General features: G+C 56.2%; 11 protein-coding genes across 11 annotated transcripts; 8 read left to right on the top strand and 3 right to left on the bottom strand.

Annotated features, from left to right (window-relative positions):
* Positions 1–141: 141 nt before the first annotated feature.
* L226DRAFT_558303 (uncharacterized protein) lies at positions 142–1,822 on the bottom strand. The gene is made up of 6 exons (XM_067683232.1): positions 1,582–1,822; positions 1,408–1,524; positions 1,241–1,339; positions 724–811; positions 411–665; positions 142–347 (listed from the first exon to the last, which is right to left on the bottom strand). The coding sequence occupies exons 1-6, from the start codon at positions 1,777–1,779 to the stop codon at positions 244–246; spliced, it is 861 nt and encodes a 286-aa protein (XP_067538900.1). The 5' UTR covers positions 1,780–1,822; the 3' UTR covers positions 142–243.
* A 124-nt stretch (positions 1,823–1,946) lies between these two features.
* L226DRAFT_502772 (P-loop containing nucleoside triphosphate hydrolase protein) lies at positions 1,947–3,311 on the top strand (the record flags this gene model as incomplete). The annotated part of the gene is made up of 8 exons (XM_067677899.1): positions 1,947–2,006; positions 2,077–2,142; positions 2,191–2,272; positions 2,344–2,355; positions 2,422–2,523; positions 2,574–2,768; positions 2,826–2,922; positions 3,067–3,311. Exons 2-8 carry the CDS (start codon positions 2,111–2,113, stop codon positions 3,309–3,311), a joined length of 765 nt encoding a protein of 254 aa, XP_067538899.1. The 5' UTR covers positions 1,947–2,006; positions 2,077–2,110.
* A 202-nt stretch (positions 3,312–3,513) lies between these two features.
* Positions 3,514–5,769, top strand: L226DRAFT_502770 (Flavocytochrome c). Its single transcript, XM_067677898.1, has 5 exons — positions 3,514–3,662; positions 3,852–3,972; positions 4,035–4,721; positions 4,781–5,584; positions 5,650–5,769. The coding sequence occupies exons 1-5, from the start codon at positions 3,562–3,564 to the stop codon at positions 5,698–5,700; spliced, it is 1,764 nt and encodes a 587-aa protein (XP_067538898.1). The 5' UTR covers positions 3,514–3,561; the 3' UTR covers positions 5,701–5,769.
* Positions 5,770–6,462: 693 nt separating this feature from the next.
* On the top strand, positions 6,463–8,440 carry L226DRAFT_610267 (uncharacterized protein). The gene is made up of 4 exons (XM_067686139.1): positions 6,463–6,785; positions 6,839–6,921; positions 6,994–7,829; positions 7,896–8,440. The coding sequence occupies exons 2-4, from the start codon at positions 6,872–6,874 to the stop codon at positions 8,276–8,278; spliced, it is 1,269 nt and encodes a 422-aa protein (XP_067538897.1). The 5' UTR covers positions 6,463–6,785; positions 6,839–6,871; the 3' UTR covers positions 8,279–8,440.
* A 684-nt stretch (positions 8,441–9,124) lies between these two features.
* L226DRAFT_456956 (family S53 protease-like protein) lies at positions 9,125–11,051 on the top strand (the record flags this gene model as incomplete). Its single annotated transcript, XM_067675338.1, has 5 exons — positions 9,125–9,382; positions 9,438–9,700; positions 9,763–10,099; positions 10,160–10,939; positions 10,995–11,051. 5 exons carry the CDS (start codon positions 9,125–9,127, stop codon positions 11,049–11,051), a joined length of 1,695 nt encoding a protein of 564 aa, XP_067538896.1.
* A 646-nt stretch (positions 11,052–11,697) lies between these two features.
* On the top strand, positions 11,698–11,993 carry L226DRAFT_531671 (uncharacterized protein). The gene is made up of 2 exons (XM_067680121.1): positions 11,698–11,895; positions 11,944–11,993. The coding sequence occupies exons 1-2, from the start codon at positions 11,740–11,742 to the stop codon at positions 11,950–11,952; spliced, it is 165 nt and encodes a 54-aa protein (XP_067538895.1). The 5' UTR covers positions 11,698–11,739; the 3' UTR covers positions 11,953–11,993.
* A 724-nt stretch (positions 11,994–12,717) lies between these two features.
* Positions 12,718–14,673, top strand: L226DRAFT_481050 (acid protease). Its single transcript, XM_067676916.1, has 6 exons — positions 12,718–12,917; positions 12,975–13,005; positions 13,066–13,245; positions 13,309–13,873; positions 13,929–14,117; positions 14,170–14,673. Exons 1-6 carry the CDS (start codon positions 12,753–12,755, stop codon positions 14,633–14,635), a joined length of 1,596 nt encoding a protein of 531 aa, XP_067538894.1. The 5' UTR covers positions 12,718–12,752; the 3' UTR covers positions 14,636–14,673.
* A 449-nt stretch (positions 14,674–15,122) lies between these two features.
* Positions 15,123–15,934, top strand: L226DRAFT_610264 (uncharacterized protein; the record flags this gene model as incomplete). The annotated part of the gene is made up of 4 exons (XM_067686138.1): positions 15,123–15,200; positions 15,262–15,555; positions 15,626–15,700; positions 15,752–15,934. The coding sequence occupies 4 exons, from the start codon at positions 15,123–15,125 to the stop codon at positions 15,932–15,934; spliced, it is 630 nt and encodes a 209-aa protein (XP_067538893.1).
* Positions 15,935–17,273: 1,339 nt separating this feature from the next.
* Positions 17,274–18,597, bottom strand: L226DRAFT_289281 (uncharacterized protein). Its single transcript, XM_067673613.1, has 3 exons — positions 17,941–18,597; positions 17,656–17,878; positions 17,274–17,597 (listed from the first exon to the last, which is right to left on the bottom strand). The coding sequence occupies exons 1-3, from the start codon at positions 18,410–18,412 to the stop codon at positions 17,564–17,566; spliced, it is 729 nt and encodes a 242-aa protein (XP_067538892.1). The 5' UTR covers positions 18,413–18,597; the 3' UTR covers positions 17,274–17,563.
* Positions 18,598–19,774: 1,177 nt separating this feature from the next.
* On the bottom strand, positions 19,775–21,285 carry L226DRAFT_567977 (uncharacterized protein; the record flags this gene model as incomplete). The annotated part of the gene is made up of 4 exons (XM_067684112.1): positions 19,775–19,794; positions 19,856–20,311; positions 20,379–21,202; positions 21,254–21,285. 4 exons carry the CDS (start codon positions 21,283–21,285, stop codon positions 19,775–19,777), a joined length of 1,332 nt encoding a protein of 443 aa, XP_067538891.1.
* Positions 21,286–21,758: 473 nt separating this feature from the next.
* On the top strand, positions 21,759–22,856 carry L226DRAFT_289238 (uncharacterized protein). The gene is made up of 4 exons (XM_067673612.1): positions 21,759–21,780; positions 21,843–22,273; positions 22,329–22,605; positions 22,662–22,856. The coding sequence occupies exons 2-4, from the start codon at positions 22,072–22,074 to the stop codon at positions 22,672–22,674; spliced, it is 492 nt and encodes a 163-aa protein (XP_067538890.1). The 5' UTR covers positions 21,759–21,780; positions 21,843–22,071; the 3' UTR covers positions 22,675–22,856.
* Positions 22,857–23,016: the final 160 nt, after the last annotated feature.

The following is a 23,016-nucleotide window of genomic DNA, read 5'->3' as shown; positions in this document are numbered from 1 at the left end:
TCCCGCATGAGTAAGCTGGCAAGCCGCAAGGTACGCGACGATGGCCAGATGCGGCGTCGAGGCAGTGTAAACTTTAAAGACACCGTACGGGCCGGCGGTACGGTGCGACGTCAGATATGTGGCACAATGCGTTGAAGTAGGAATGGAATCGGGTGAATTGAACACAGAGAACAGGACCTGCTAAGAAACACAGAGTAGAGCAAAGCAAGAAACACCAACACGACAGTAAGTTTCGATATTCGTTCACTCGTCGTCCTCGAACTCGAGGGCCTGATATTTCCTCGCCTTCTTTGCCGGATTTGCCAGCGATGCGCCTTTCGGCCTTGTGACTGCCGCGACCTTGCTCCCTGCCTCGCACATCCATATGTCAGATACAAATTTAAAGCTTACAAATCATCAAGGTAGCGCACTTGGTAGCAACTTGGAGGGCTCGGTCATGATTGCGTCTTGCTTGCGCTTCGTCTTCTCGAGTTCCGCCTTCAGCGCTTCGATCTGCTCTTCGGCTTCCTCCGCCTTGCGCTTGTATCTGTTCTCCACTGCGGGCCGAGAGTCCTCCTTGTCCTTGCCTTTATCCTTAGTCTTGTGCGGACTGCTATGCTTCGTCCGCGGGGCAGGTTCGGGGCTCGGGGTACGCCGAGATGCAGTCTTCCTAGAGGAGCTTGTACCTGGGTTCCACAGATGTCAGCGGCTATGTGGTAGGCAGAGAGAGAGTCGGGTGCATACCTGCCGCAAGAGCGTCCACCTTCGACGATTCGTATGCCGAAGTACTTGGGTGGAGGCGACATCGCCGAGATTGAGCTTGTAACGCAATCTGTGTTACGAGCATGAGTGGACGCGCACCGCCACTACTGTGGAGACGGCCTGGGCTTGTGTGGTTTGGACTATGTGTTTCACGTCACAACCACGGGGTAGCAAACCACAACGATCCGGCAATCGATAACCATCGTAACCACAGCACATGAGACTAGCCGAAGATGGTGAATGCACAATCCGGGAGCTTCGCTGACCCCGCACATCAGGGAGCCCAGGGTTTATTTCAGATGGGCAGAAAGTCGACGCACATAGGCCACGCCGGCCAGCAGGTACCCCTTTTGCTCACAACTGGAGGAAAGATGGCTGAACGGTAGCCTTGCACTGCATCGTTTCGCCTTTTGGCCCGTCGGGAAGAGCAAGAGCCCTGCCGTGCCTTTCACATAGAAGGGCTTCTCTGCTGCTCAGCGTAGAAAATAAAAGCACGTACCTCTGTGAAGACCTTCGTAGCATATGCTGCCGCCTCTGCCGGATCGAGTTCGGCGAGTTGTACACGGATAGGCGTCTTCGCGCTCGTGCCTAGGACCAACTACCACGCATCGCCTCGAGTCGGCTTCAGCATGCACGCGTACCAAAGTCCTCCTGAGGACCACGTACTTCAATATTTGCACCTTTTGACGGACTCCAGTCCCCTATGGTGACTTGGCCTTGGACAAACGTGTCCGCCATTTTCTCTACGGCCGATTCGAGCAGGAAGGACGACACGCTTGAACCCTTGCGTACATGGTATCAACTCTTCTCGCTTCAATAAAAGTCGGTTATAATGCTCACAAACTGCTTCTTGACGTCTTTGTCCGTCCAGCGTCCTCGCCACCACCTGCCCTCGTTCCCGGTCAACCCGACATGCACCATCCAACTTGCGTCGTCCACAGAGGAAAGAATGACGAAACGCGCTGAGCCTTGGTATATCACTTGTATGAGCTCGTCCAGAGGCGAGAAATGGGATATGACATCTGAGTCTGATGACATTGCGCAAGCGAGGGGGTAAGTAGTGGTGGTTCAGCCTGGGTTCAGCGAACCGACGCCACATGTCATAAGCGCCCACCATAAAGTCTAAGCCCATCTAATCTTATCTCGTGGCAATCGGACCGCAGCCCGGTGACTCTCAATTACTTACTGAGATCGTGCTTGCCTACCAACCACTCGCCTTACTCAGACTCTCGTCTGCCAGGTCGGAGAAGAATCTATCCAGTACAGTACGTTGCAACTGAAGGCCTCGGGACCCCGCTAGATTGGAAAGTCTAACTACTCTTTTGTGCCTTCCAGGTAGCGCTCAGCGGGACTAGCACCGTCTCACACGATGAAGACACGGGTGATCTTGGTCGGGATCGGGTGCGTTCATTCATATTGAGAAGAGGAAACCACTTGACACGATAGAAGAGGCGCGACATGCTCGGGGAAGACTACTCTGGCAAAGCACCTGCGCCGCATCTTGCCTAACAGCGTCATCGTGCACCAGGATGTACGTCCTCTGCATCTTATCCTTGAAGGCTGCACATATTGACATTGCTATGTGTTTCGATATCTCGATAGGACTTTGCACCAGTTCGTGCATGCCGCATTCGTTCGTGCGAGCGGTGATCTTACGCGATCGCGACCATGTTTCTACAGCCGCAAGAGTTGGTCCCTGTTCACCCCGTGTACGGCGTACAAGACTGGGATCGCGCAGAAGGGGCGATCGAATGGCCGAGGATGGTGAAAGCACTGGAAGAGGTGAGTCACTATCGTGTGCAAACATTTGTCGTGTGTCCAAGCTGGTGTAGGTCAAACGTACAGGAGTGATACCACCGGAGCATGTCTCGCACGACCACCTGAACGAACAGAAGGATATACCAATAGACGACACCGTGTTCCAGAAGTGGAAGAGTCAGTTCGAGCGCATAGAAGAGGAATACCGAGCGAAGGGCGAAGAGATCAAGTGGGTCTTGGTGGATGGTTTCTTGCTGTATTGGTATCCCGTGAGTCCAGATCCGCGTCGTTGTAAGGGGCGACCCTGACAGGGACCCGATAACCAGGAAGTCGTAGACAAACTGGACTACCGCATCTTCCTACGGGTTCCGTACGAAGTGCTGAAGCAGCGGAGACACGACAGACATGGATACCACACCGCAGGTAAGAACGCGTTGTCTCCGCACTCCGATGCCATGTCCTAACGCTCTTCCTCCTGCTCCGTGTCCTCGCAACCCCGTCCTTATGTCCGCCCTTTCGCCGCCGGCTGAAATGCGCACTTCAATGTTCGTGTTCTGCGTGTCGGAGTCCAATCCGATCCAGAGGGCAGCCTATGGCGCGACCCGCCGAATTACTGGGAACAGATCGTATGGCCGGCGTATGTCGAAGCGCATGCGGGCATGCTGGAGAATGGAGACGTCGAGCGCGGAAAGCCAAACGGGAAGGTGGAAGGCTTGGTGCTGTTCGACGGTCTCGAGCTGAGCATGAGCGAAATGGTCGGGCGTGTGTGCGCAGTGCTCGAGGATGGAATCACCGGGTCGTCGTCGTCGTAGCATGCCGTAGACCGACGCAGATGTTTTCAGACACGAAAACTAGACACGGGACTTTGCAAGGAGCGTGATTACGCGTGCGGCGGATTTGTATTGGAGGGCGCCTAACAGCCTTGAAATTCACATGCGCCCGCTTTCGTGGGCTCAGGTGACCCGGGCCGGGCAGTACTTAGAAAGGGCGGGGTCGGCGGGTCGCCTTCGTCTCATCCTTGCCCACCACCCTCTCCCCCTCCCCCATCCCCTATTCGTTGCAATGGCCCAGGTTATCGTCGTCGGTGGTGGTCTCGCTGGCCTCTCGGCCGCCCACACTCTCCTCGAGCGTGGCGCCAACGTCCTCCTGCTCGATAAGCAACCGTGAGTACTTCGTTCCTCCGTGACGTAGAGACCTTTGGGGCATGCTTGCGGGTAGGAGGGTGACGCTCTGGCTTGCGACGCATATATTGTGTCATGGGCCAGTGTTTGCGACGAGGGAAAGAGCTCCGGAGGATTGGGCCCCTGTCGTTTCCCCGCAGAGAGATTTGGCGCTGACATACATTCCTCCAGTTTCATGGGTGGTAACTCCACCAAGGCGACGTCCGGTATCAACGGCGCTGGCACTCAACCACAGCAGGACCTCGGTATCCCGGACAGCGCGAAGATTTTCTTCGAGGACACCAAGCGTTCGGTAAGCAACCACATTATTGAATGCTTCCCCATGACGTATCTGAACGCCCCGACGCGTACTAGGCTCGTGAACTTGCCCGCGACGATCTCATTCGCGTCCTCACGGGACGTTCTGCCGATGCCGTCCACTGGCTCCAGGAGAAGTTCGGCCTCGACCTCTCCAAGGTCGCCCGTCTCGGTGGCCACTCCCAGCCCCGGACACACCGTGGCAACGCACAGTTCCCCGGTATGGTCATGACCTATGCCCAGATGGAGCGCGCGGAGGACCTCGCCGAGAGCAACCCTGACCGAGTCAAGATCAAGAAGAAGGCGCGTGTCACCAAGCTCGTCAAGGACGAAACCGGCGCCGTCGTCGGTGTCGAGTACGAGCACAACGGCAAGACGGAGACCGCATATGGTCCTGTCATCCTTGCCACTGGCGGTTACGCTGCGGACTTCACCTCCGACTCTCTGCTGAAGAAGTATCGCCCCGAGTTCTGGAACCTCCCTACCACGAACGGCGAGCACTGTACTGGTGACGGTCAGAAGATGGCGCTTGCAATTGGCGCCAGCGCCGTTGACCTTGAGAAGGTTCAGGTGCATCCTACCGGCCTCGTTGACCCCAACGATCCGGAGGCGAAGGTCAAGTTCTTGGCTGCTGAGGCCCTCCGTGGTGTTGGTGGTCTTCTCCTTGACAACACTGGTAGCCGTTTCGTCGACGAGCTGCAGCACCGTGACTATGTCACTGGCAAGATGTGGGAGAACGGCAAGGTGTGTATCCGTGCTGCTCCTGATGTTCTGCTTGTCTGATCGCGCGATGTTTTCTGCAGTTCCCTATTCGTCTCGTGCTGAACGGCCCCGCGTCTAAGGAGATCGAGTGGCACTGCAAGCACTATGTTGGACGTGGTCTCATGAAGCGTTTCGAGAGCGGTGAGGCCCTTGCCAAGGAGATGGGCATCAAGCCTGAGGTCCTCAAGAAGACCTTCGACGACTACAACCAGGTCGTGAGGACGAAGAAGGACCCTTTTGGCAAGAAGTTCTTCACCGATGCGGAATGGAAGATGGACGACTACTTCAACGTCGCCTTGATGACTCCGGTGCTTCACTACACCATGGGTGGTCTCGAGATCGACGCGGAGTCCCGCGTGCTCGACAAGTCGGGCAAGCCCATCCCTGGTCTCTTCGCGGCTGGCGAGGTTGCAGGTGGCGTCCACGGTGCCAACCGTCTCGGTGGTAGCTCATTGCTCGGTTGTGTCGTCTTCGGCCGTGTCTCTGGTGACTCCGCCGCCTCCTACCTCCTCCAGCGCATCGGTCCTCTCGCTGAAAAGGCCGCTGGCCGTCTCGGTGCTGTCGCTGGTCACCTTGGTGCCGAGAGCTCAAGCTCGAAGCCTGCTGCATCAGAAAAGAAGGTGGAGGCTGTCGCGAAGAGCGCCCCTGCGCCTTCAGGTGGTGCCTCGTACAGCACGGCAGACGTTGCGAAGCACAACAAGAAGGATGACTGTTGGGTCATTATCGACGGCCAGGTGCTCGATGTCACGAGCTTCCTTCCCGACCACCCTGGAGGAGAGAAGGCGATCCTGCTCTACGCTGGCCGCGACGCGACAGAGGAGTTCAACATGCTCCATGACCCCAAGGTATGTTTTCCCCGGGTGTTTCAGCTGCCAAGTAACTTGTCACTCATGATCCATTCATCATCTAGGTCATCCCCAGGTACGCGCCTGAGTCGGTCATCGGCTCGTTGAAGAAGTAGAACGGTCGGAGCTTCGCGCCTCGTGTGGATGAGTACCCATATCTTTAGGACCCTCCGTCGCTCTGCTATACCACATCCTCCAGCTATCGCACGCTCTGTGGTTGTAATGTATTGTAGCCTTTTCGCCATTTACATATAGTTGTCAACGAGGGCCAAAGTTGCACAACCGTTTTACGATTCAGTCGGTGCCATGTCCGCGATGAGTTGCTTGAGCGTGGGTGGCTAAGCCGCAAGTGAATTGGGGACCACATCGATTGATAGGTCACGTTCCGGGTCACTGTTGGCATCTATGTATGTCCCCGGGGATAGGTGCCACTCGTCCATAATATGAGGCACTGTATATGTGGCCATGTCTCGGCCAGCGCTCCGAGGCCCACACAGGGTCCGCATGCTTTGTTCGTTTAAGTGTCATGCAATTACAGTGCATCCCGGTGCATTCTTTCCAAATCTGCGATACATGCCCTCTCACAGTCGTCTGTGTGTCCTCTGTTATGTGGTCCACGACAGTACTAGTCCCCTGTAATCGATAGGCCTCCATCTATCGATGCGCCAGTCCCTACAAGAGGTTCACAGGCCTCTTCCACTTCCCGCTGCTGGGCTGAGCACAAGGCGGAAGTGACTGCTTATTATTGCCGCGGTCGCCGCTATATGTGTTGCCATGGATATTCAAATTATCGAACTCAAGGTCCAGAATGTCTGGCACGTCAGAAGTCTTGTGTCGTGGCCAACTCTGGGCGCTACTGAGCTGGGACCGCTTTGCAGTGGACCGCGAGACGCACGGTCCAAACCAGCCCTGGTAACATTGGGGCTCTCAGGGTATAAAGCAGCCCGGGGGCCTCCACGACAAGAGTATCTTCCCGTTCACAGGTAGTCGACATCGGAACATCTGGCAACCTCGGTCGACGTTGCATTGTCGTTCTCGCCACTGGCCCTCTCTACTCTTCACACGCCGTCACCTCGTTGTTAGCACCCCCGGGCCCGTCACGCGAGATACAAGGTACAAGGTTAAGTACAAGGTCTCGCAGGTGCGCTCTCGGGAAATACCTCCCTGCGCCCGCTACCCCGCAGAATTCACCAGTCCAGCGGTAAGTCCAGTCTGAGCTTACCAATCACAACTCAGCTCTAAGCTGTCGAACAGATCTACTTGTCTCTATCATCATTCGACCTTACTATGCCAGTCGTATATCCGCTCCACATCTGCAACATGGAATACTCGCCTCGGTAAGCTCGCGATCTACACGATCTGCGTGTTACCGTGATCTTATATCGCTGATGTTAACCTGCACGATATAGAACAGACATGTATCGTCGCCGCTCGGGACGACGCGTCGATATTCATTCACTACCTCCAGAGCTCCTTCTCAGTATCTTCGAGCAGCTCGATCGGCCCAGCATGTGGTCCTGCCTCCTCACATGTAGCCGATGGCGCCACACCAGCGAGCGGGTGATCTATGCGTCTCCGCGCCTCTCTAGTGCCGTCACCATGAAACGCTTCATATCCGTGCTCGAGTGGAAAGAGCATCTTCGTGGAGCTGTCAAACATCTGCACATCCGGGGGAAGGCCGACTACTCCTCCACGAAGTCTACCGACTGGATCTTGGATGTTCCGCGCTGTCTGGCCCCTCTGCTCCCCCGCATCAGGTCGCTCACCTTTGAGAACGTCGAGAATGTCTCTTTCACCCGCCAAGACACCGAGAAGACTATCTGGGGAGACCTGGAGCGCTTCAGCCGTGTTACAGAGCTACACGTCAAGAACTGTCGCTTCGAGTTCGCGCAGGACCTCCGGCACCTCGTTTTCTCCTTCCCATCCCTGACCTCGCTCACCCTATCTCACGTACGCTGGGGCTGGCAGCCAACTGTAGACCCAAGCGGCTGGCAGCCACCCCGCTGGCAGCGCCCTCTCCCACTCCAGACACTCCGACTGGCGTACCTCCCGAGCGTCTCGGAGTACCAAGACGCGTTTACTTGGTTCGGGAACCTGAACACAGTGCGCGAGCTCGAGCTCGAGCAAATCCCTACCAAAGCCCTGTGGGTGTTGTCGAAGTACCTCACGCGGCTAGCCGAGTCTGGCGGCTCGCTGGAGTCGTTCACCTTCTGTCCGCTGATCACGCCGGGATGCGGCTATATGGGTGAGTGCAGCTTGCCGCTGTGTTACCTGTACGCGTTGTTCACTGACGCCTCTCATGTTCTCGTAGAAAACGTCCCCTACCTCGGCCATGCGCTGGAGCTGCAGAAGAGACTCACCGAGCTCGATCTTCGCATAGTGAGCCTGCAGGCTATGCGGTGGGTTCCGATGGTGTTCGACGCTGCGCGGGAGCTGCCTATAGCCCGGGTTGCGCTGGAGTTCACGTTAGACATCGACAACGCGGCGAAGCCTAGTCGGGCGTTCATCGAGACGAACGAGCGGTTGTGTCAGTATTGGCGGAGGACTCTCCAGCGGGTTACCTTCGTCGACCATCCTACCGGTAACTGGGTTCCGGACGCGCACGTTCCGTACATACTTTCCTCGCGGTGTCCAAGCTTAGTCCAGCGTGGTATCCTTGACGTGAAGATAGGAGTCCGGTACGAGGACTTCTAATTGGAGGGAATCAGCATTCGCGTCCTCTCCTGCGTCGCATGTGCTTGGACTTCTAGTTATAAACCCTGCCCTGCAGACCCTTCCGAGTAGCTCCAATTATGCTTATAATTAATTCATATTCTTGGTGGTCATTAGCCTCTACTCCGAAATCGAGACAGACGCCGCACGGCCACCTCGGGCAAGTGGTTGACTAGCGTTTACATCCGAGCGCCTCGTATCTTGTGCCATGACCATCGTGGTCGAATGTACTCTTATCCTGCTGTACTCCAGTCTACTGCGCCCATCATGCATCCATTTCTCGGAGTCGCAGAACCCCGTCAGCGAGGGCCTTCTCAAGTTGAAAGACCGAGATAAAGGACGAACAGCCTTGTGACAGTTGATCATGCTCAAGGTCCCATCAACATCGCCAGTCGACGCTCTCTTCAATCCCACCCGCATGCAGCTGCTCACGGTTCTTGGCCCTGGATATGACGGTCTCCAAGTGGACGAGCCCCTTGGCACGTCTCCGGGGTGTGTCCGACAAGCCTCTCGCGTCAGTCCAGCCAATCGCTCTCCTCTGTCCCACCCCGCACTCTGGAGGAATCAACGGATCTGAAGTGCGATATGTTCATCAAATCACCGTGCGCGTCCCGTGTATGGACTGGCGAGAGGTTCCCGGTGTCTAATGTCGCGCTATCATCCACGTTAGGTTTATATGCCCGCCCCAACGTACTGGTACGCCCTTGGCCCCCTTCGCTCTTGGCCAAGGTGTTCTCGGAGAGGACAGTCCCGCCTTATTTCTTCTTCTGCACGCCTTTCTACTTCACTTTCGTTTCGCCCTTCCTTCCTTTACTTCCCTAGCCCAAGATGGTTGCAGCCGGTCTGCTTGCTTTGTTGACATTCTTCGCGCTTACGCTGGGCGCGCCCACCTACGACGCACTCCACGTACACGACACGCGCGCGACCGCGCCGGCGGGATACAAGGCGAGTGCAGCTGCAGACCCGAACGAGGTACTCAGTCTGCGCATCGCGCTCAAGACGGACACGTCCGCGCTGGTGCAGAAGCTGCTCGATGTGAGCACGCCGGGCAGCAAGGACTACCGGAAGTTCCTCAGCAAGGCCCAGGTACGTTGTGATCTCTGAGTGTCTTCGCGCGGGAGTCCAATGTCTGTTGGCCTAGGTGGAGAAGCTGACCGCGCCGAGCGCGGATGGTGTTGCAGCGGTGAACGCTTGGTTGAAGAAGAATGGGCTTACGGCGACCCCCGGCGCAACGAACCAGTGGTTGAATATTGAGGTCCCCGTAGCGAAGGCGAACGCGATGCTCGACACGGACTTCACCGTATATGAGAACAAGGACACAGGGATCAGCGCGGTTCGCACTCTCGCGTACTCGCTTCCCAAGAGCGTGAAGCCTTTCGTTGACTTCATCTATCCTGTAACCGCGTGAGTGATCGCTCCCCTGGACTGTGCGCAGAAGCCGAAGATTGATTGTCTTGCGAGCACAGTTTCCCTGTGCAGTCGAGTCGCGGCATCGCAGCCAAACACACGACCGGTGTCTTCCGCAACTCGACTATGGGCCGGCGTGCGGGAACCGCCGACCCTTCGTGCGCGGAGACTATGACGCCGCAGTGCCTACAGGCATTGTACAACATCCCCACGGACCCCGCGACGCAGAGCTCGAACACGATGGTTGTCAGTAGCTTCGTGAATTCGTTCGCGAGTACGGCGGACCTATCGAGCTTCCTCAGCGACTTCCGTCCGGATATGTCGAGCGATACCACATTCGCCGTGACGACTCTTGATGGTGGCCAGAACGACGAGTCGCAGCCTAGCACTGAAGGCGTAAGTAACATTTGGCTGCATTGGCTGCACTGATCCTTATTGAACACACGTACTCGGCAGAGTTTGGACATCCAGTACACTGTCGGCATAGCCACGGAGGTACCGACTACGTTCTTCACTGTCGGTAGCAACAATGGCGGCGACCTCACAGGCTTCCTGGATCTCGTCAACGAGCTCATTTCGCAAGACAACCCGCCCACTGTCTTCACCACCAGCTTTGGCTTCCCGGAAGAGCTCGTTCCAGAAGATCTCGCAAACAACATCTGCAATGCATACGCGCAGCTCGGAGCTCGCGGCACGTCGATCTTGTTCTCTTCTGGAGACAGTGGTGTCGACGATGGCCAGGGCGGCACCTGCACGACTTTCCGGCCAACATTCCCATCCGGGTGCCCCTTTGTGACTGTTGTCGGCGCAACGCAGGGCGTCTCTCCAGAAGTCGCTGCAGACTTCTCATCTGGCGGCTTCTCCAACGTCTTCACTCAGCCCGACTACCAGCAAGATGCGGTTGGCTCCTACTTATCCAAGCTGGGTGATGTCAATGCTGGCCTATTCAACACGGGTGGTCGTGGCTTCCCTGATGTATCCGCTGCCGGCGTCGCATATCAGGTCAACATTGGCGGTGAGGTGCAGCCTGTGTCTGGCACGAGCGCGAGCACGCCCCTCTTTGCGAGCATGGTCGCGCTCCTCAATGACCGCCTCATCGCCGGTGGCCAGGCCCCGATAGGCTTCCTCAACCCAATGCTGTACTCATCTGGCCTGACCGCACTGGACGACGTGGTGCAGGGCAGCAACCCTGGCTGTGGCACCGATGGCTTCCCCGCCGACCAGGGATGGGATCCGGTGAGTGTCAACTGTTCTTGGTGGAAGTGTGAAGTCTGGCTGACCCCATATCCAGGTTACCGGCTTGGGTACCCCTGATTTCGCCAAATTCCTCACCGTGCTAGGTCTTTGATTGGGCGCGCTTATACCATTCTTTCAACGACACAATGATTACACATTCACGTTCTCAATCGGTATACCACGGGTAACGAGTGAACATTGGAGCTAAGTATCAAACTGAGCGGTGCCTTGGCAGAGGCGAGTGTCCCCTAACCGGACGGACCAGAAGAACGCCGCGAGCCGCTTGTTCGATGTTCACGAATTTCAATTCCTTGTCATGAACTTACGGAGGCGGTCGGCCACCACTCGGCGATCTACCTTTGGGGGGCGGCAGGGCCCTGCGGAAACGCTCTTAGCGCGCGGCCGGGCGCCTGAAGAGACGCTGTCGGATCAGGGTCGGTCTGCCGAGATGCCGGGCTGAACGTCATCTCAGATAACTCGTCTACCAGGCATCAGGCTGCGATAAGTCGAGTGCGCCGTGGTCTCGCGCGCTGCAGTCCCATCCCTTTTGAATTTTTCCAGATCTTTTGCACTGATAGCATGTTTGAGCCATATACAACAAAGTCTTCAAGGTGGAATTTAGAGATGCAATCATTTTGTGCAGATATACTGTTGTGCAACTCTGACCAATGTCGAGATCGTACTCTTCAGGCCTACGCTGGAGAAATCGGCCTTGAAGACATTAAACAGACATAAAAAAGCTTCTAGGTTCTGAAGAAAGCGCAGCAAAACAATGTCATTTGGAGACTGCAGACCAGTGTATGAAGAGCGCCTTGAGTAACAAGCGGGACAAGTTCCAGGCGCTCGTTGAAGCGGTCACCCAATATGTAGAGCACCCACTGCAGGCACTAATGATTCTCGAGATGATAGGAGGGGAAGGCGAGGACGATATAGAGGTGGACGAGAATGGGACTGAGCTGCGAAAGCATGAGAATGGGTATGGCTCAGATATTGAGTTGTAATGCCTGTTATGATGCAGTTTCCTGCTGCCTACCAGCGTCCCAAGTAGTCTCCTGGTGTCTTTGACAATCTGTTGCTCAGATCTTGACCACAGAGAGCTCGCAGTGGGCGGAGGGAGGACGCGACCAGTGACCACTAAATGAGTCGCGATCGAGGCGACGCGTCTCGCTTATCACAGAGATGAGATGTGATTGCACGCTATCTACACAGAGATAACAGCAATCTAAGGTCAGGTCGCATTATGTAAGCTGCCGGGCGGCTAGCGGGCGCTGCCCGTCCCCACTACCTTCAGCCTTCATGCAGTGTCAGACAATGTCTCGCCACCCTCGCCAAGGCCGGCGTGCACTCGCATTGGCAATTTATTTGATCTTAGGGCTGCGCACGACCTTCATCTGCACGTTCAGGCTTCAAGCTTCAAGCTTCCGCACCAGGCCAGACGGTGTCACGAAAGAGCTGGTACGTTTTATATTCAACTATCAACGCCGCAGCATGAGTCTCTGCTTCGTTCTCCACCATTGCGCGTACGGACGGTATACAGGTGACATCGTTCCGACCCGCGGCGGACGACCGTCCATTAGCGCCAGACGGACTACAACCGACATCACTGCCACCGAGCTGCAGTCGGACCGCCTGCCCCCATCACAGCCCGCAAATGACCGGTCACCATCACCATGAGCATTGAGAGGCGTCCTCGCCAGCAAGTGATTATGGCTCAGGCTGCTGCGGTATATATAACAGGACATACGTTCAGGTATGTCCTCATCTTCTTCCCTTCTTCCCCTACTTTCCTTTAACGACCCAATACCCGACGACTATGCTTAATTATTCACTTCTACAGAGTCTCTTGTTTGCTTCCTTTTGGGCGGGGTCTGCATACGCTCGCTCGGCCTTCAACATCAAGGCGCATGGCACTGGCGTGCGGTTCGCGGCTTCTGGCGAGCCCAACGACATCGGCGTAACTACTTCAAACGACAACCTGGTATGTGTTGGCTTCGTCCTGCCCCTTGCAGAAGCTCATTTCAGTGGATGCGTTCAGTACACGGTCGACATCGTTCTGGGAGGACAGAGTAAGAGCGCACAAGCTTATACGAGTTCATTGATGTCTGCTGACCACTGTGCATGCACAGAATTCACTGTCAACCTTGATACTGGCTCAACCGACCTTTGGGTGTACGCCCCGGGCAAGGACATCAAGTTTACGAATACGACGGATCTCCATGCTCAACTGCACTACGGGGTGGGTGAGGTGAATGGGACCATCAAGTTCGCAGAGGTGCAGATCGGAGACTTCACGATCAAGAACCAAGGTATGTGAGCAAGGACAGGGGTTACAGCGGAGTCGCTGATTCAAACTTTCATTTGATTATTAGCCTTCATCCTCGCTACTGAAGTCAAGGACATGGACCTCACAGATTATGACGGTATCATGGGCATGGCGTTCGACAATACAGAGATCTATGACAAGATTCAGGGAGCCTGGGGAACCGCTGCTGCAGACGAGCTTGCTCGGGCGCCGATCACGTCACTCTTCGCCCAGGACACCAGTCGTCCCAACAACTTCGATGTTCAACTTGGACGCACGAGCGAGCTGGAGGACATTGCCGAGGGTGCCTTCATCATCTCTGACCACGCGGACGACTTCAAGAGTGTCACGAAGGCACCGCAGCTCCCCCGCTTCGTGGACAACCACTGGAGCATCGTCATGGACGCCATGCTCGTGAACGGGAAGAGCTTCGCGTTCAACAAGTCCCGCGTCGCCGGTGTACCCTCAGGCAAGACCATCGCTGTGCTTGATAGTGGATTCTCGCTCCCTCAACTGCCAGGTCCTGCTGTCGACGCGATCTACAGTAGCATCCCTGCAACTCAGTACAATCCAAGTGGTCACGAATGGTATACTCCTTGCAACGCGAGCACGAACCTGACTTTCGTCTTTGGGTGAGTGGCAACTTTTGGCTGTCGCTAGCCGAACACAACTGACAGAACCGTTCAGCGGTCAGGAGTTCCCCGTCCATCCTCTTGATCTGACGTTCCCTGTTACTGTCCCGCTCGATATCAATGGGACCGGCGTAACAAACGTCACGGTGTGCTTGAACCGCTACCAGCAGTCCACTCTCGATGACAGCTTCACCGGTTTCGACCTCATTCTCGGAGACGCATTCCTGCGCAACGTCTATGCCTCGTGCGTGTGATCATGCTCTTGCCTCTGTGCGGTCCTGCTGATGCTCTCATAGGTTCGACTATGGGGATTACTATCCCGGCAATAACACGAACGGCCTCCCCTTCGTGCAGATGCTCTCGACCACGAACGCCTCCACGATGTGGCAAGAGTTCCAGGAGGAGCGAGCGGCTGCTCTCGCGGAGCTTCCTCCCGCCGTCGATCCTGCCCTCGTCCTCCAAGCGCTCCAGAGGCTTGCTCAGAAAGACGAGGACCTGAACAACACCGGGATGGGTGCCGCTGCCCTTGCCTCCGATGACGACTCTTCGTCGAACGGTGACAGCTGGGGCAAGAAGTACGGACCGATCGTGCTGGGTCTCCTTGGCGCCAACCTGCTCGTCGGAGTCGTCCTGCTCGCCGTCACGGTCACCATGTGCGTGCGGGGAGTCAAGGGCAAGAGCGTTGGATCGCGATATACGCCTGTCCGATTCAAGGAGAACGCCGATGATTCTGAGAGGGCCACACTGACCTACAGTGACTGAGGCCCTGGGGGATCGTGACGAGAGGAGCTAGTCGTCGTCGTCATATATCTATAGTTTTTTTGTACTTCTTCGAATTAGCTTTGGCTTATACATCTATCGTACATACTAATTATTGGTCAACGAACTAGCTGTCGCTACCCGGCGGGGCTGTATGACTCGGAAACCCGGAGGAGAACGCGCACACTCCGAGCGACATCCCTTCTTGGTGTAAGGCCTTGGCCTTTGAGCGGTACAAAGGGTAGGGAAAGCGACGTAGATACGTACCTTGGTCGATACTGGTACTAGTACGTTGCCATCCCAATGGTAGGATGGGACCGACGACGCGTGAGGAGACGCGGTCATGTGACCGTGGTGGGACGAAGTGACATCATGGGATCTGGCATGAGGAGCCCGCATGTCGTCATCGGGGACACTGCGGGGGATGAAAAGGGCAGCTCTGCGCGCCGTCTTCTCGCCAGTCTTCCCATCTCCCATCCACATCGCAACCATGTCTGCTCTTCTCCGCACTCAGCCTCTCCGTGCCTCTCTCCGTGCTGCCCCCCCAGTTGTCCGTGCAGCGGCCTCAGTACGTTCTTCGTCGTCTGCGACGTGATTAGCACCCCTCTCACACCGCGCTCTCTCCGCAGCGGCCACGAACCTACGCGACGATCCCTGATCCCACGCAGCCCACGGACAAACCCAGCCCCAACGACATCCCCAAACCACAGGGCGGTAGCAACACCGGCCTCTTCGTTATTGCAGGCCTCGCCGCTGCTGGCGGAGGCTACTACTACTACTCAACCCGCGAGCCCGACCCCCATGCCCAGCGAAAAGCAGATGAGGAACGCGTAAAGGAGAAGATCGCTGAGCTCCGCAGCGCAGGCAAGGCTACTGCCCACGACGCTGTTCGTGAGGGCCAATCCAAGTACGAAGAGACCAAGGTGTGTACCCCTTTCCCTCCTCATGTGGTGCGCATGCCCGTCTGATGGCGATGCGCCTTTCCTTCATTAGTCGAGTGCCCAGGATAAGCTCGCGTCCGCACGTGCTCAGGCTTCCCAGACTGTCGACGATGCCCGCAGTACCGCCGTACGTCAATACGACAATGCAAGGGCGACCGTCGTTGACGCGACCCACAAGGTTGAGCAAAAGGTCGATGCTGCTGCTGCCAAGACCAAGGCAGATGCCCAGAGCTGGAACCAGTGGTTCTGGAGCTGGTTCGGTTACGGTCAGGCCAAAGCTGACCAGGCGAAGCGCGAGGGTGCGGAGAAGGTCGTCGAGGGCGCACAGAAGGTCGAGAAGGAGGCCGGCAAGCACACATGAGGTTCTTTTGCATGCATGTTGCACGTAGTGCTTGGTTCTGCTGACTCTCAACGACGGACTCATGGGGCGAGACAAGTTGTAAACCATGTGTATGATTATCGTAAACGACATCATCTTGGACCATGATTCCAAGTGGACGTCCTCGACCGAATGGCATGTGTAACACTGGTATACGTAAGAGATTGAGACCACTGGCATAATGTACAGTTGCATCAGACGATGATCTGTTGAGCACTAAGTAAGAGCATTTGCATACGAAGGTGAGAGGTGGCGATTGACCCAGCTCAGACTTGCGAAGGCCGTGTGGGCCCCTCCATTTCGGCCATGAGACCTTTCCAATCGACGCCGTCGTCAGCCTCGTACGGTATTAACATGGGGCTCAGCGCAACATCAAGAGGTGGTGCCGACGTGATCACGGAGGACGCGCTAGAGTCCACGAAGGTCCTCCGCCATTGTTCCATGGGAGACTCCATCAGGACCGTCGTAGATCGAGGAACTGTCCTACTCGTCGCTGGAGGCATGTTGTCGGGTCTTGTCCTTGCCTTCCCCGCGCGTGGTGGGACAGTGCGAAACGATGGTCCCGGAGGTCCTGCGGAACTTCCAACTGGCGCAGGAGCGACGGGAATCATGGCAACCTCGTCCTCCTCGTCGACGCCCTCCTCTGGCTCCGGGGAGAGCCTGTCATCGTCCTCCGGAAGTTGTGGGCGGAGGCGACCCTTCGGTCCCACGGCAGCGTCGTCTTTGTGTCCTTCCTGCTTGACGTCAAGCTCCCGGTTCGCCGCCGCCACCTCATCTTCCGAGTCAACCTCCTCCATATCCCTGGAATCCACTGGCAGCCTCCCATACCACGCCGGCACATCCTTCTCCCCGCACCGCCACTCATCCGCCCACGCTTGCTTCTTCTCCTGACACGGCGCACACACACACCGCTCGACCTCTTCCGAACTCTTGCGCCCTATCTCGCGCTCGACGTCCTCCAGCGACAGGCGGCGCCAGAACAGATACGTGCCCAGCGCATATTGCACCTTCGGGTCCTGGTAGCACGGCATCCCGATGCGTGTATGCTCTAGCGCCACCTTCTTCTCGCACTGCAGCCTGTGGCGCCTCAACGCCTGTGGACTCCTGCTATGGGGCTCGAGCGAGAGCCCACCGTGACCGCTGGGGTCCGCGGCGACCTGACGCACGCGGGCCTCGTATGCGGAGACACCCAGGCATGAACCCGACTTCAGGTGGCGCTTGATGCCGTCCGGGCGGTTGAAGGGCTCGTCTTTGTGGAATATGCAGTAGGGGCGCGGTTGGACGTGTGCCCAGAGGGCGTGGCGGAGCGCGTCGGAGGCGCGGGCGTAGGATTTTGAACCGTCGGTGCATGAGATGAGGGGTGGGGAAGAGGAAGAGGCGGCGGCGGGAGTACGGTCTTTGCTGACGCGGAAGTAACGCTTGTGCGCTGCGTGGGCGTGGGGCGGAATGTAGAAGGGGCAGAAATATATCTCGCGTTTGTTCGACTGGGGGGTCTTCTTGGCGTCCCTCTTCTTCGTCTTTGGCTCTTTCTTCTTCCGCTCCCTCTTCGTCTTTGGTTTCTTCTCCGTCTTCGATGGCGCACGTTTGCTCTTGCCCTTGTTAGTGGTTGCACTAGCTTGAGGCGGGGAGGCGGGGCATGTCGCCGCTATAGCACAATAATGAGTACTGTACTGAGATGAGGGCTAGAGGAGGCGGATAGCTACGCACACGAATAGAGTTCAGCGCCAACGGGCTTAATGTCCTTGCGGATCTCTCTTGACAGGCCTTGCGCCTCTCTGCTAGTGGGATAGCGGGCCTGATCGAGGGAAGGTACAAGGAGTGCTGAGACTGGATTTGATGTTGATTTCTGTACTGATGATGACGGCCCTGCTGGCGGTGTCGAGGACAGCGGCGAGTTCAACGTGCTTGGAGCATAGGGAACGCGAACTATGTCATTGCATGCATCGTGTCAGCACATCCAGTTCGTACCAAGTGGCGGATTGACGTACCTTTAGCAACGCCGTGCGTGGTCCTGTTCTCCCTCGCAGACGGGACCACACCCCAAGATGGTGGCGGCGGGCCTGCAGGTAAGGTATGTGGGTTCTCCTTGTTTGATGCCACAGCCCTAGGAGGTGGACTGATTGCTGAGCGAGAGGAGGAAGCGACCAGGACAGCGGGAGTAGCATTGCTCGCCACCCCGACGTGAGGGTTTCCTGCCAGTCGGGGTCGCTTCGAGGTTCGACCCTGGAAACGGAGTCCGCTGTCCGAGCCACGGCCACGTTTGGAGCCGCGGCTGGGTCTCGGCGCAGTAGAGTACGGAGGACCGAATGGGTACTGGGGGAAGTTAGGCTCGGGGGCGCCAGTGGGCGCAGGAAGAAAGGTATGTGGCGAGGGATGGTCACGTTGTACCGACGCCGGAGGAGTGCGCTGCTGTGGTGGTGATGATAGGTATGCAAAGGGACTGCGCGCAGGAGGCGACATCGGTGAGGAGAGTCGGGGCTGCGCTCGTGGCGAGGTGGGGGCACGTCTGAGAGTGTCGTATTCTGCAGGGATCGGCCCGGTAGTAAGGGGTTGAGTGGCTGCTGGTTGAGCAGCTTGTAGCTCTTCGTCGATGATGCTCGCCAGTGTGGGGACAGCACGAGGTTCTGGCTCGACGTATTCAGGGTTGACTAGCGCGAAGACTTCGGCGAGCGACGCTTCGACATCAATGCCCCCAAGAGGCGCGAAGGGCGAGTAGCCGTCGAATGCGCTCATATGCAGTAGGCGAAGCGAGGAGTAGATGAGTGAAAGAGGCGAGAGTGTTCGGGCGAGAACACTGGGGCGAGCATATTATATATGTGCCTCCTCAAGCGGACATGAGTCTGTCTCCGAGGGAGGCACGAGTTTCCTTTCCACAAAAGCGCTGCGTAGAGCGCTGGCACGTTGGTACGCAAGCACTTGTCTCCTGCACAATTGACTCGTGAGTAGCCAGTAACCGAGAGTAGATAATTGCGACGTACTAGATAATGTTTTGTTGAGCATTAGAGCCATGACGTTGCGCACGAGGTTTGTTGCGCGACGACGTATTCGCCTCCCTTCGCGAGGGAAGGTTCATGCTTGGTCGGAGGCGACATGAAGATGCTGTACATGCCTCAGGTGTCATTGTAGCAAGGATGCAGAGTAGGTCCTTGTCGAGATGTTGGCAAGTCAATTATGACTTTAAGCCGGAAGATAGAGGCGCGACGCCGCAACTGAGAGATCGCAGGTGATATCGGGGGTCCAGAGCTCTGTTAGAACTCGTGAACGGGATGAAAGGGATCTATTTCGCGATGTGTCACCGGCTCGGGCTTGCTCCTAGTAGTACGACTCTCATACGGTACTATATTTCAAGTTACCGTGAGAGGATATAAAGTTCTTGGAGAGAGAGACCTATGCTCACCGTTAATCCGATCCTGTCGGGTTGGCCTTTCGGCGTGTCTTTACGAGCTGGAGAAAGTTGATAGCACGCCACATTCAGGTGCAAGGGGTGGTCACGACGTTGCCTCGCGTCCTTTGAGTCGTTTGGGAGTAGTGGGCGCGAGTCGTCTGAATCTGTAATAATAAGCAACAACGTTTCGCCTTACTCGAATAGGCAACTGTATGCTGGAGAATGTTTATTGGTTCTTACCAGGTAAGTAGGGTCATAATAGTTCGATATTGATCGGTTTCTAGGCAACACTAGTACTTACCCGAGGGCGTCGAGCATGAGTTACAATGGCGACAAGTTGTGTAGCACACTGAACGGACATATTGCATATTCTACGAGTGTTCCAAAGTCGGTCAGGACTATTGCCCAAGCCAAGCCATATTGATCGGTGATATGAACTAATCCCAGAGACCGTCTACTGCAACGTGCATCAGAAACATGTACGAAACAAAGGCGAAATGAAATAGCAGAATACTCACAGGTGCCCCACCATTTCTCCTTCGTGAAGTCGAGTTTGAGCATATACCGGGACTCCAACTCCGGCAGAGCGCGCCTCACGCAGTCGAACAGCTCTTGGCACTTCTTCATGTTGAAGGTACCTCTGACCACCCCTACGTCAAGCACGACTCTCAGCTTTTCGAACCGATCTGCGGAGAGGGTGCAGTCGAGAGCCTTCCAGTCCAAGGCCATCAGGCAGTCCCTGTAGTGGCGGAATGGGTTGTCATGCAAGGTGTACCATTCGCGCCTGAGGGCGAAGCTGACGCGCACTTCCATAGCGTTGGAGGGGAGGTGCGTGAGCAAATCGACGGTCGACCTGAAGATCGCCTTGCCATCGCGCTGCGACATAGGATCGCCGTGTCCTACAGAGATCTTGAACACATGGAGCTTTGTGCACTTGTCGAGGCGCAATGTCCGCCATTTTTCAGCTGTGTCCCCTGGTAGATTTCGCCGTCGCCGCGGTCAATTAGTTTCCTATAGGACGGTGCGCCAGGATGTACTCACTTATCGTTACCACCCCATTCATATCATCCCTCTCTCGGAGTAGCATGTACTGTAGACGCACGGCGAGCTCACGCAATTGCGGTCCTATGACAGCGATGAACTCGCCAATTCGCTTGACATGTTCCCATGTCGAGCAGCCTCCATCCATACAAAGGGTGCGTAGAGAGGCCCAACGATGAGGAAGGTGGTTACGGTGGAGTATCACATCGAGCGCATGTAGAGGAAGTGCGCGTAGCAGCAACGTCTCGACACGGCGGAATCGATCGGACGCAGTGGTAGTGAGGCCCGAGTGGCGCAATGTACTATGGCCCAGGAGGTGCGAGTAAGAGAGATGGAGGGCGGTGAGCTCTGAGAAAAGGCCCACGAGATCGAAGAAGACGGAGATGTCGGTGTCCAAGACATTGGAGGAGGCGATACGCAGAGTATCAAGGACTCCAACAACGGGCTCGAGCGTAGGCTCCCGCCACTTGGGCTTGGAAATGTGGAGCCGATCCAAAGTAACTGAGCGCAAGCCCTTGAGAGGATGCAACGCCGCGCGTAAGTCTCTCAAACTGATGCCTTGGTACTCCAACAAAGTGACTTCCTTGATGTAGGCGCAGACGTCGGGAGAGGATGCGAGGAACTCGACGATATCGCTGAAGGCGACCTTTTTGGGAGAGAAGGACACGGTGCGGAAGAGGTGGTGACGGCTTGACGCCTTCCAACCTTTGCATACCAACGAGCACCGTTTCAGTGCATTTCGGTGGCCGTGCAGATAGTCGATGATCATATCGGCGATCTCGGCGGGGAACACTGGGTTACGGTACCCTACGAGTTGGGACCCTCTGGAAGGCTAGTGAGTAACACAGCACGGAAGCAGGGGTTGTGTGGCTCACTTATAGTCCTTGTTCGGAGAGATCCCATCCATACCGAGGAGCGAATCAGTGGTTGGTGTTGTATGCACTCGCAAGATCTTGACGTTCTGGGGCTCCTGTGTGCCTGCAAGGACAAATGGGTAGAGTGTACGGACTGCGAGGTTGAAGTTCACTCACTGCGCGTGCTCTGTAAACAAAGAAAGAGGTGTGGCGTGGTGATGCCTTCCACGAGAAGTACTATTGTGCGTTATGCGCGTGCGGAGACCTCCGGATAAAGCGCAAGGGTGAAAACATACAAAGAAACATCAAGCTATGTTCAACTACTTGGCGCTATTTTGAATTGAAAGGCAATAAATATCAGTGTTGAAAAACAGGTAGCAGAGTTGTTGGCAGTGGCGGCTACGTTGCCAAATGCACCGCGCGCGGTTGCCGGCTACCACGTGGCCAATTGTCCGAAAGCAGTAAGCGTGTACGAGTTGGGCTTGCTCAGTCTCTGAGTCTGACGAGGACACCGTGGACGAAACGTTGCGGTTGGTTCGAAGGTAGTGGTACGAGTCTTATCGATTCCCTCGGTGTTAGTGTACTAACCAGGAGCTTCCCCCATATGTAGGTGCCTTAAGACGCCCAAGTACGTAGGCTCTCGGCCTCGGCATATATCGAAGTTCGTGCTGCCCTCGTGAGCGTAGCTATACCTATCAAGGCGGCAACATGGAGTTTCTTCACTTTCGATAACGAGGAGGCTGGCGACCTATGGTGCTCTCACATATACGTCCGTTGCCAGCCTGAGTTCCACTTGCAGCAGCTCTCTACCCGCCTCCGCCCCCCGCTTCCAGGGCAAAATGACCCGTTCGTTCATCCATCAGGTCATTCCCCAGTTGAAAGCTGCCGCAAGGACGCACATGGTACTTGCGCGACCATGGGTACGCCGACAGCCTGCCGTCTCTGCGGTACCACCCGACGGGCCATGGAAGGATCCACAGCTCCCTCTGAACTATTATTGGGTTGGACTCGGACTATTTTGTGCAGGAGGCTGCCTCACTGGTCAGTAGCTATCGAACGATATCGGTATCAAAAGCTGACCGTCCACTCTGCGCAGTATATCTCCTTCCCGCTCCTCCCGCAGACTCGACGAACGTACCCCTACTCACTGTGACAGCAAAGGTCGCGCTGGAGGCGTACAAGGGTCTATCCAATGAAATCGGAAGTGGCCCGGGTGTCAAGAGCGTGAAGCCAGGTACGGCCAAGGCCCCTCAGACCCAGACGAAGAACACCAAGGCAGAGACCGTCCAGCCGAACCAGGAGCCGCTTCGGAAGGCGGCCGGCCTTCTCTTGAAGCAAAAGCGTAAGGGCGGAAGGAAGAGGAGAAGGCTGAGGTGAGTTGACATATATTCACATGAGATACAGGGCTCTGATGACTGCTATCGGGCAGGTTTAGGAAGTGAATCTTGACGAAAGCCCCCGGTAACGTTCAATATCATCTGCTTTGCCCTTGCTGTGTCATTGTTGTGATTCGCTATGTAAACAACCCATTCCGACACTTTGCTATGCGCTCGAAATGCACATCTTGCACATCCTTTTATACTCGTCAGGCCGCAAGAACCCCCAAGACCACGTGCTCCTTACTCTTCCAGCTTCGTCCTGATCTCTGTGACACGACGTCGAACGTTTGGAACAGACAAACACATGACAGATCTGAGACAAGAGACGAATCCAATGAATAGATGGTAGTGGCGACGGTCTATGGCGCCCACTCGCACGTCTGAATGGATAACCAAGATGGTATG

This window comes from Lentinus tigrinus, assembly GCF_003813185.1.
Source record: "Lentinus tigrinus ALCF2SS1-7 unplaced genomic scaffold L226scaffold_5, whole genome shotgun sequence".
NCBI classification, from domain to species: Eukaryota; Fungi; Basidiomycota; class Agaricomycetes; order Polyporales; family Polyporaceae; genus Lentinus; species Lentinus tigrinus.
Note: the sequence above shows the minus strand (reverse complement) of the source record. Positions and strands in the feature narration are given on the sequence as shown.

Excerpts from the sequence above, each read along its gene's own strand:
- L226DRAFT_610267 (XM_067686139.1), top strand. The coding sequence starts at position 6,872 with ATGCCAGTCGTATATCCGCTCCACATCTGCAACATGGAATACTCGCCT. Across the intron at positions 6,922-6,993 it reads AACATGGAATACTCGCCTCG|AACAGACATGTATCGTCGCC; the intron begins GTAAGCTCGCGA and ends TGCACGATATAG. Across the intron at positions 7,830-7,895 it reads GCCGGGATGCGGCTATATGG|AAAACGTCCCCTACCTCGGC; the intron begins GTGAGTGCAGCT and ends ATGTTCTCGTAG.
- L226DRAFT_502770 (XM_067677898.1), top strand. The coding sequence starts at position 3,562 with ATGGCCCAGGTTATCGTCGTCGGTGGTGGTCTCGCTGGCCTCTCGGCC. Across the intron at positions 3,663-3,851 it reads CTCCTGCTCGATAAGCAACC|TTTCATGGGTGGTAACTCCA; the intron begins GTGAGTACTTCG and ends ACATTCCTCCAG. Across the intron at positions 5,585-5,649 it reads ACATGCTCCATGACCCCAAG|GTCATCCCCAGGTACGCGCC; the intron begins GTATGTTTTCCC and ends TTCATCATCTAG.
- L226DRAFT_531671 (XM_067680121.1), top strand. The coding sequence starts at position 11,740 with ATGAAGAGCGCCTTGAGTAACAAGCGGGACAAGTTCCAGGCGCTCGTT.
- L226DRAFT_289238 (XM_067673612.1), top strand. The coding sequence starts at position 22,072 with ATGACCCGTTCGTTCATCCATCAGGTCATTCCCCAGTTGAAAGCTGCC. Across the intron at positions 22,274-22,328 it reads TGCAGGAGGCTGCCTCACTG|TATATCTCCTTCCCGCTCCT; the intron begins GTCAGTAGCTAT and ends CACTCTGCGCAG.
- L226DRAFT_558303 (XM_067683232.1), bottom strand. The coding sequence starts at position 1,779 with ATGTCATCAGACTCAGATGTCATATCCCATTTCTCGCCTCTGGACGAG. Across the intron at positions 1,340-1,407 it reads CAAAAGGTGCAAATATTGAA|TTGGTCCTAGGCACGAGCGC; the intron begins GTACGTGGTCCT and ends GATGCGTGGTAG. Across the intron at positions 812-1,240 it reads CTACGAAGGTCTTCACAGAG|ATTGCGTTACAAGCTCAATC; the intron begins GTACGTGCTTTT and ends CTCGTAACACAG.
- L226DRAFT_289281 (XM_067673613.1), bottom strand. The coding sequence starts at position 18,412 with ATGTCGCCTCCTGCGCGCAGTCCCTTTGCATACCTATCATCACCACCA. Across the intron at positions 17,879-17,940 it reads CACGCACGGCGTTGCTAAAG|TTCGCGTTCCCTATGCTCCA; the intron begins GTACGTCAATCC and ends GCAATGACATAG. Across the intron at positions 17,598-17,655 it reads GCTGAACTCTATTCGTGTGC|CGGCGACATGCCCCGCCTCC; the intron begins GTAGCTATCCGC and ends ATTGTGCTATAG.
- L226DRAFT_481050 (XM_067676916.1), top strand. The coding sequence starts at position 12,753 with ATGCTTAATTATTCACTTCTACAGAGTCTCTTGTTTGCTTCCTTTTGG. Across the intron at positions 13,246-13,308 it reads CTTCACGATCAAGAACCAAG|CCTTCATCCTCGCTACTGAA; the intron begins GTATGTGAGCAA and ends TTTGATTATTAG. Across the intron at positions 14,118-14,169 it reads CTGCGCAACGTCTATGCCTC|GTTCGACTATGGGGATTACT; the intron begins GTGCGTGTGATC and ends ATGCTCTCATAG.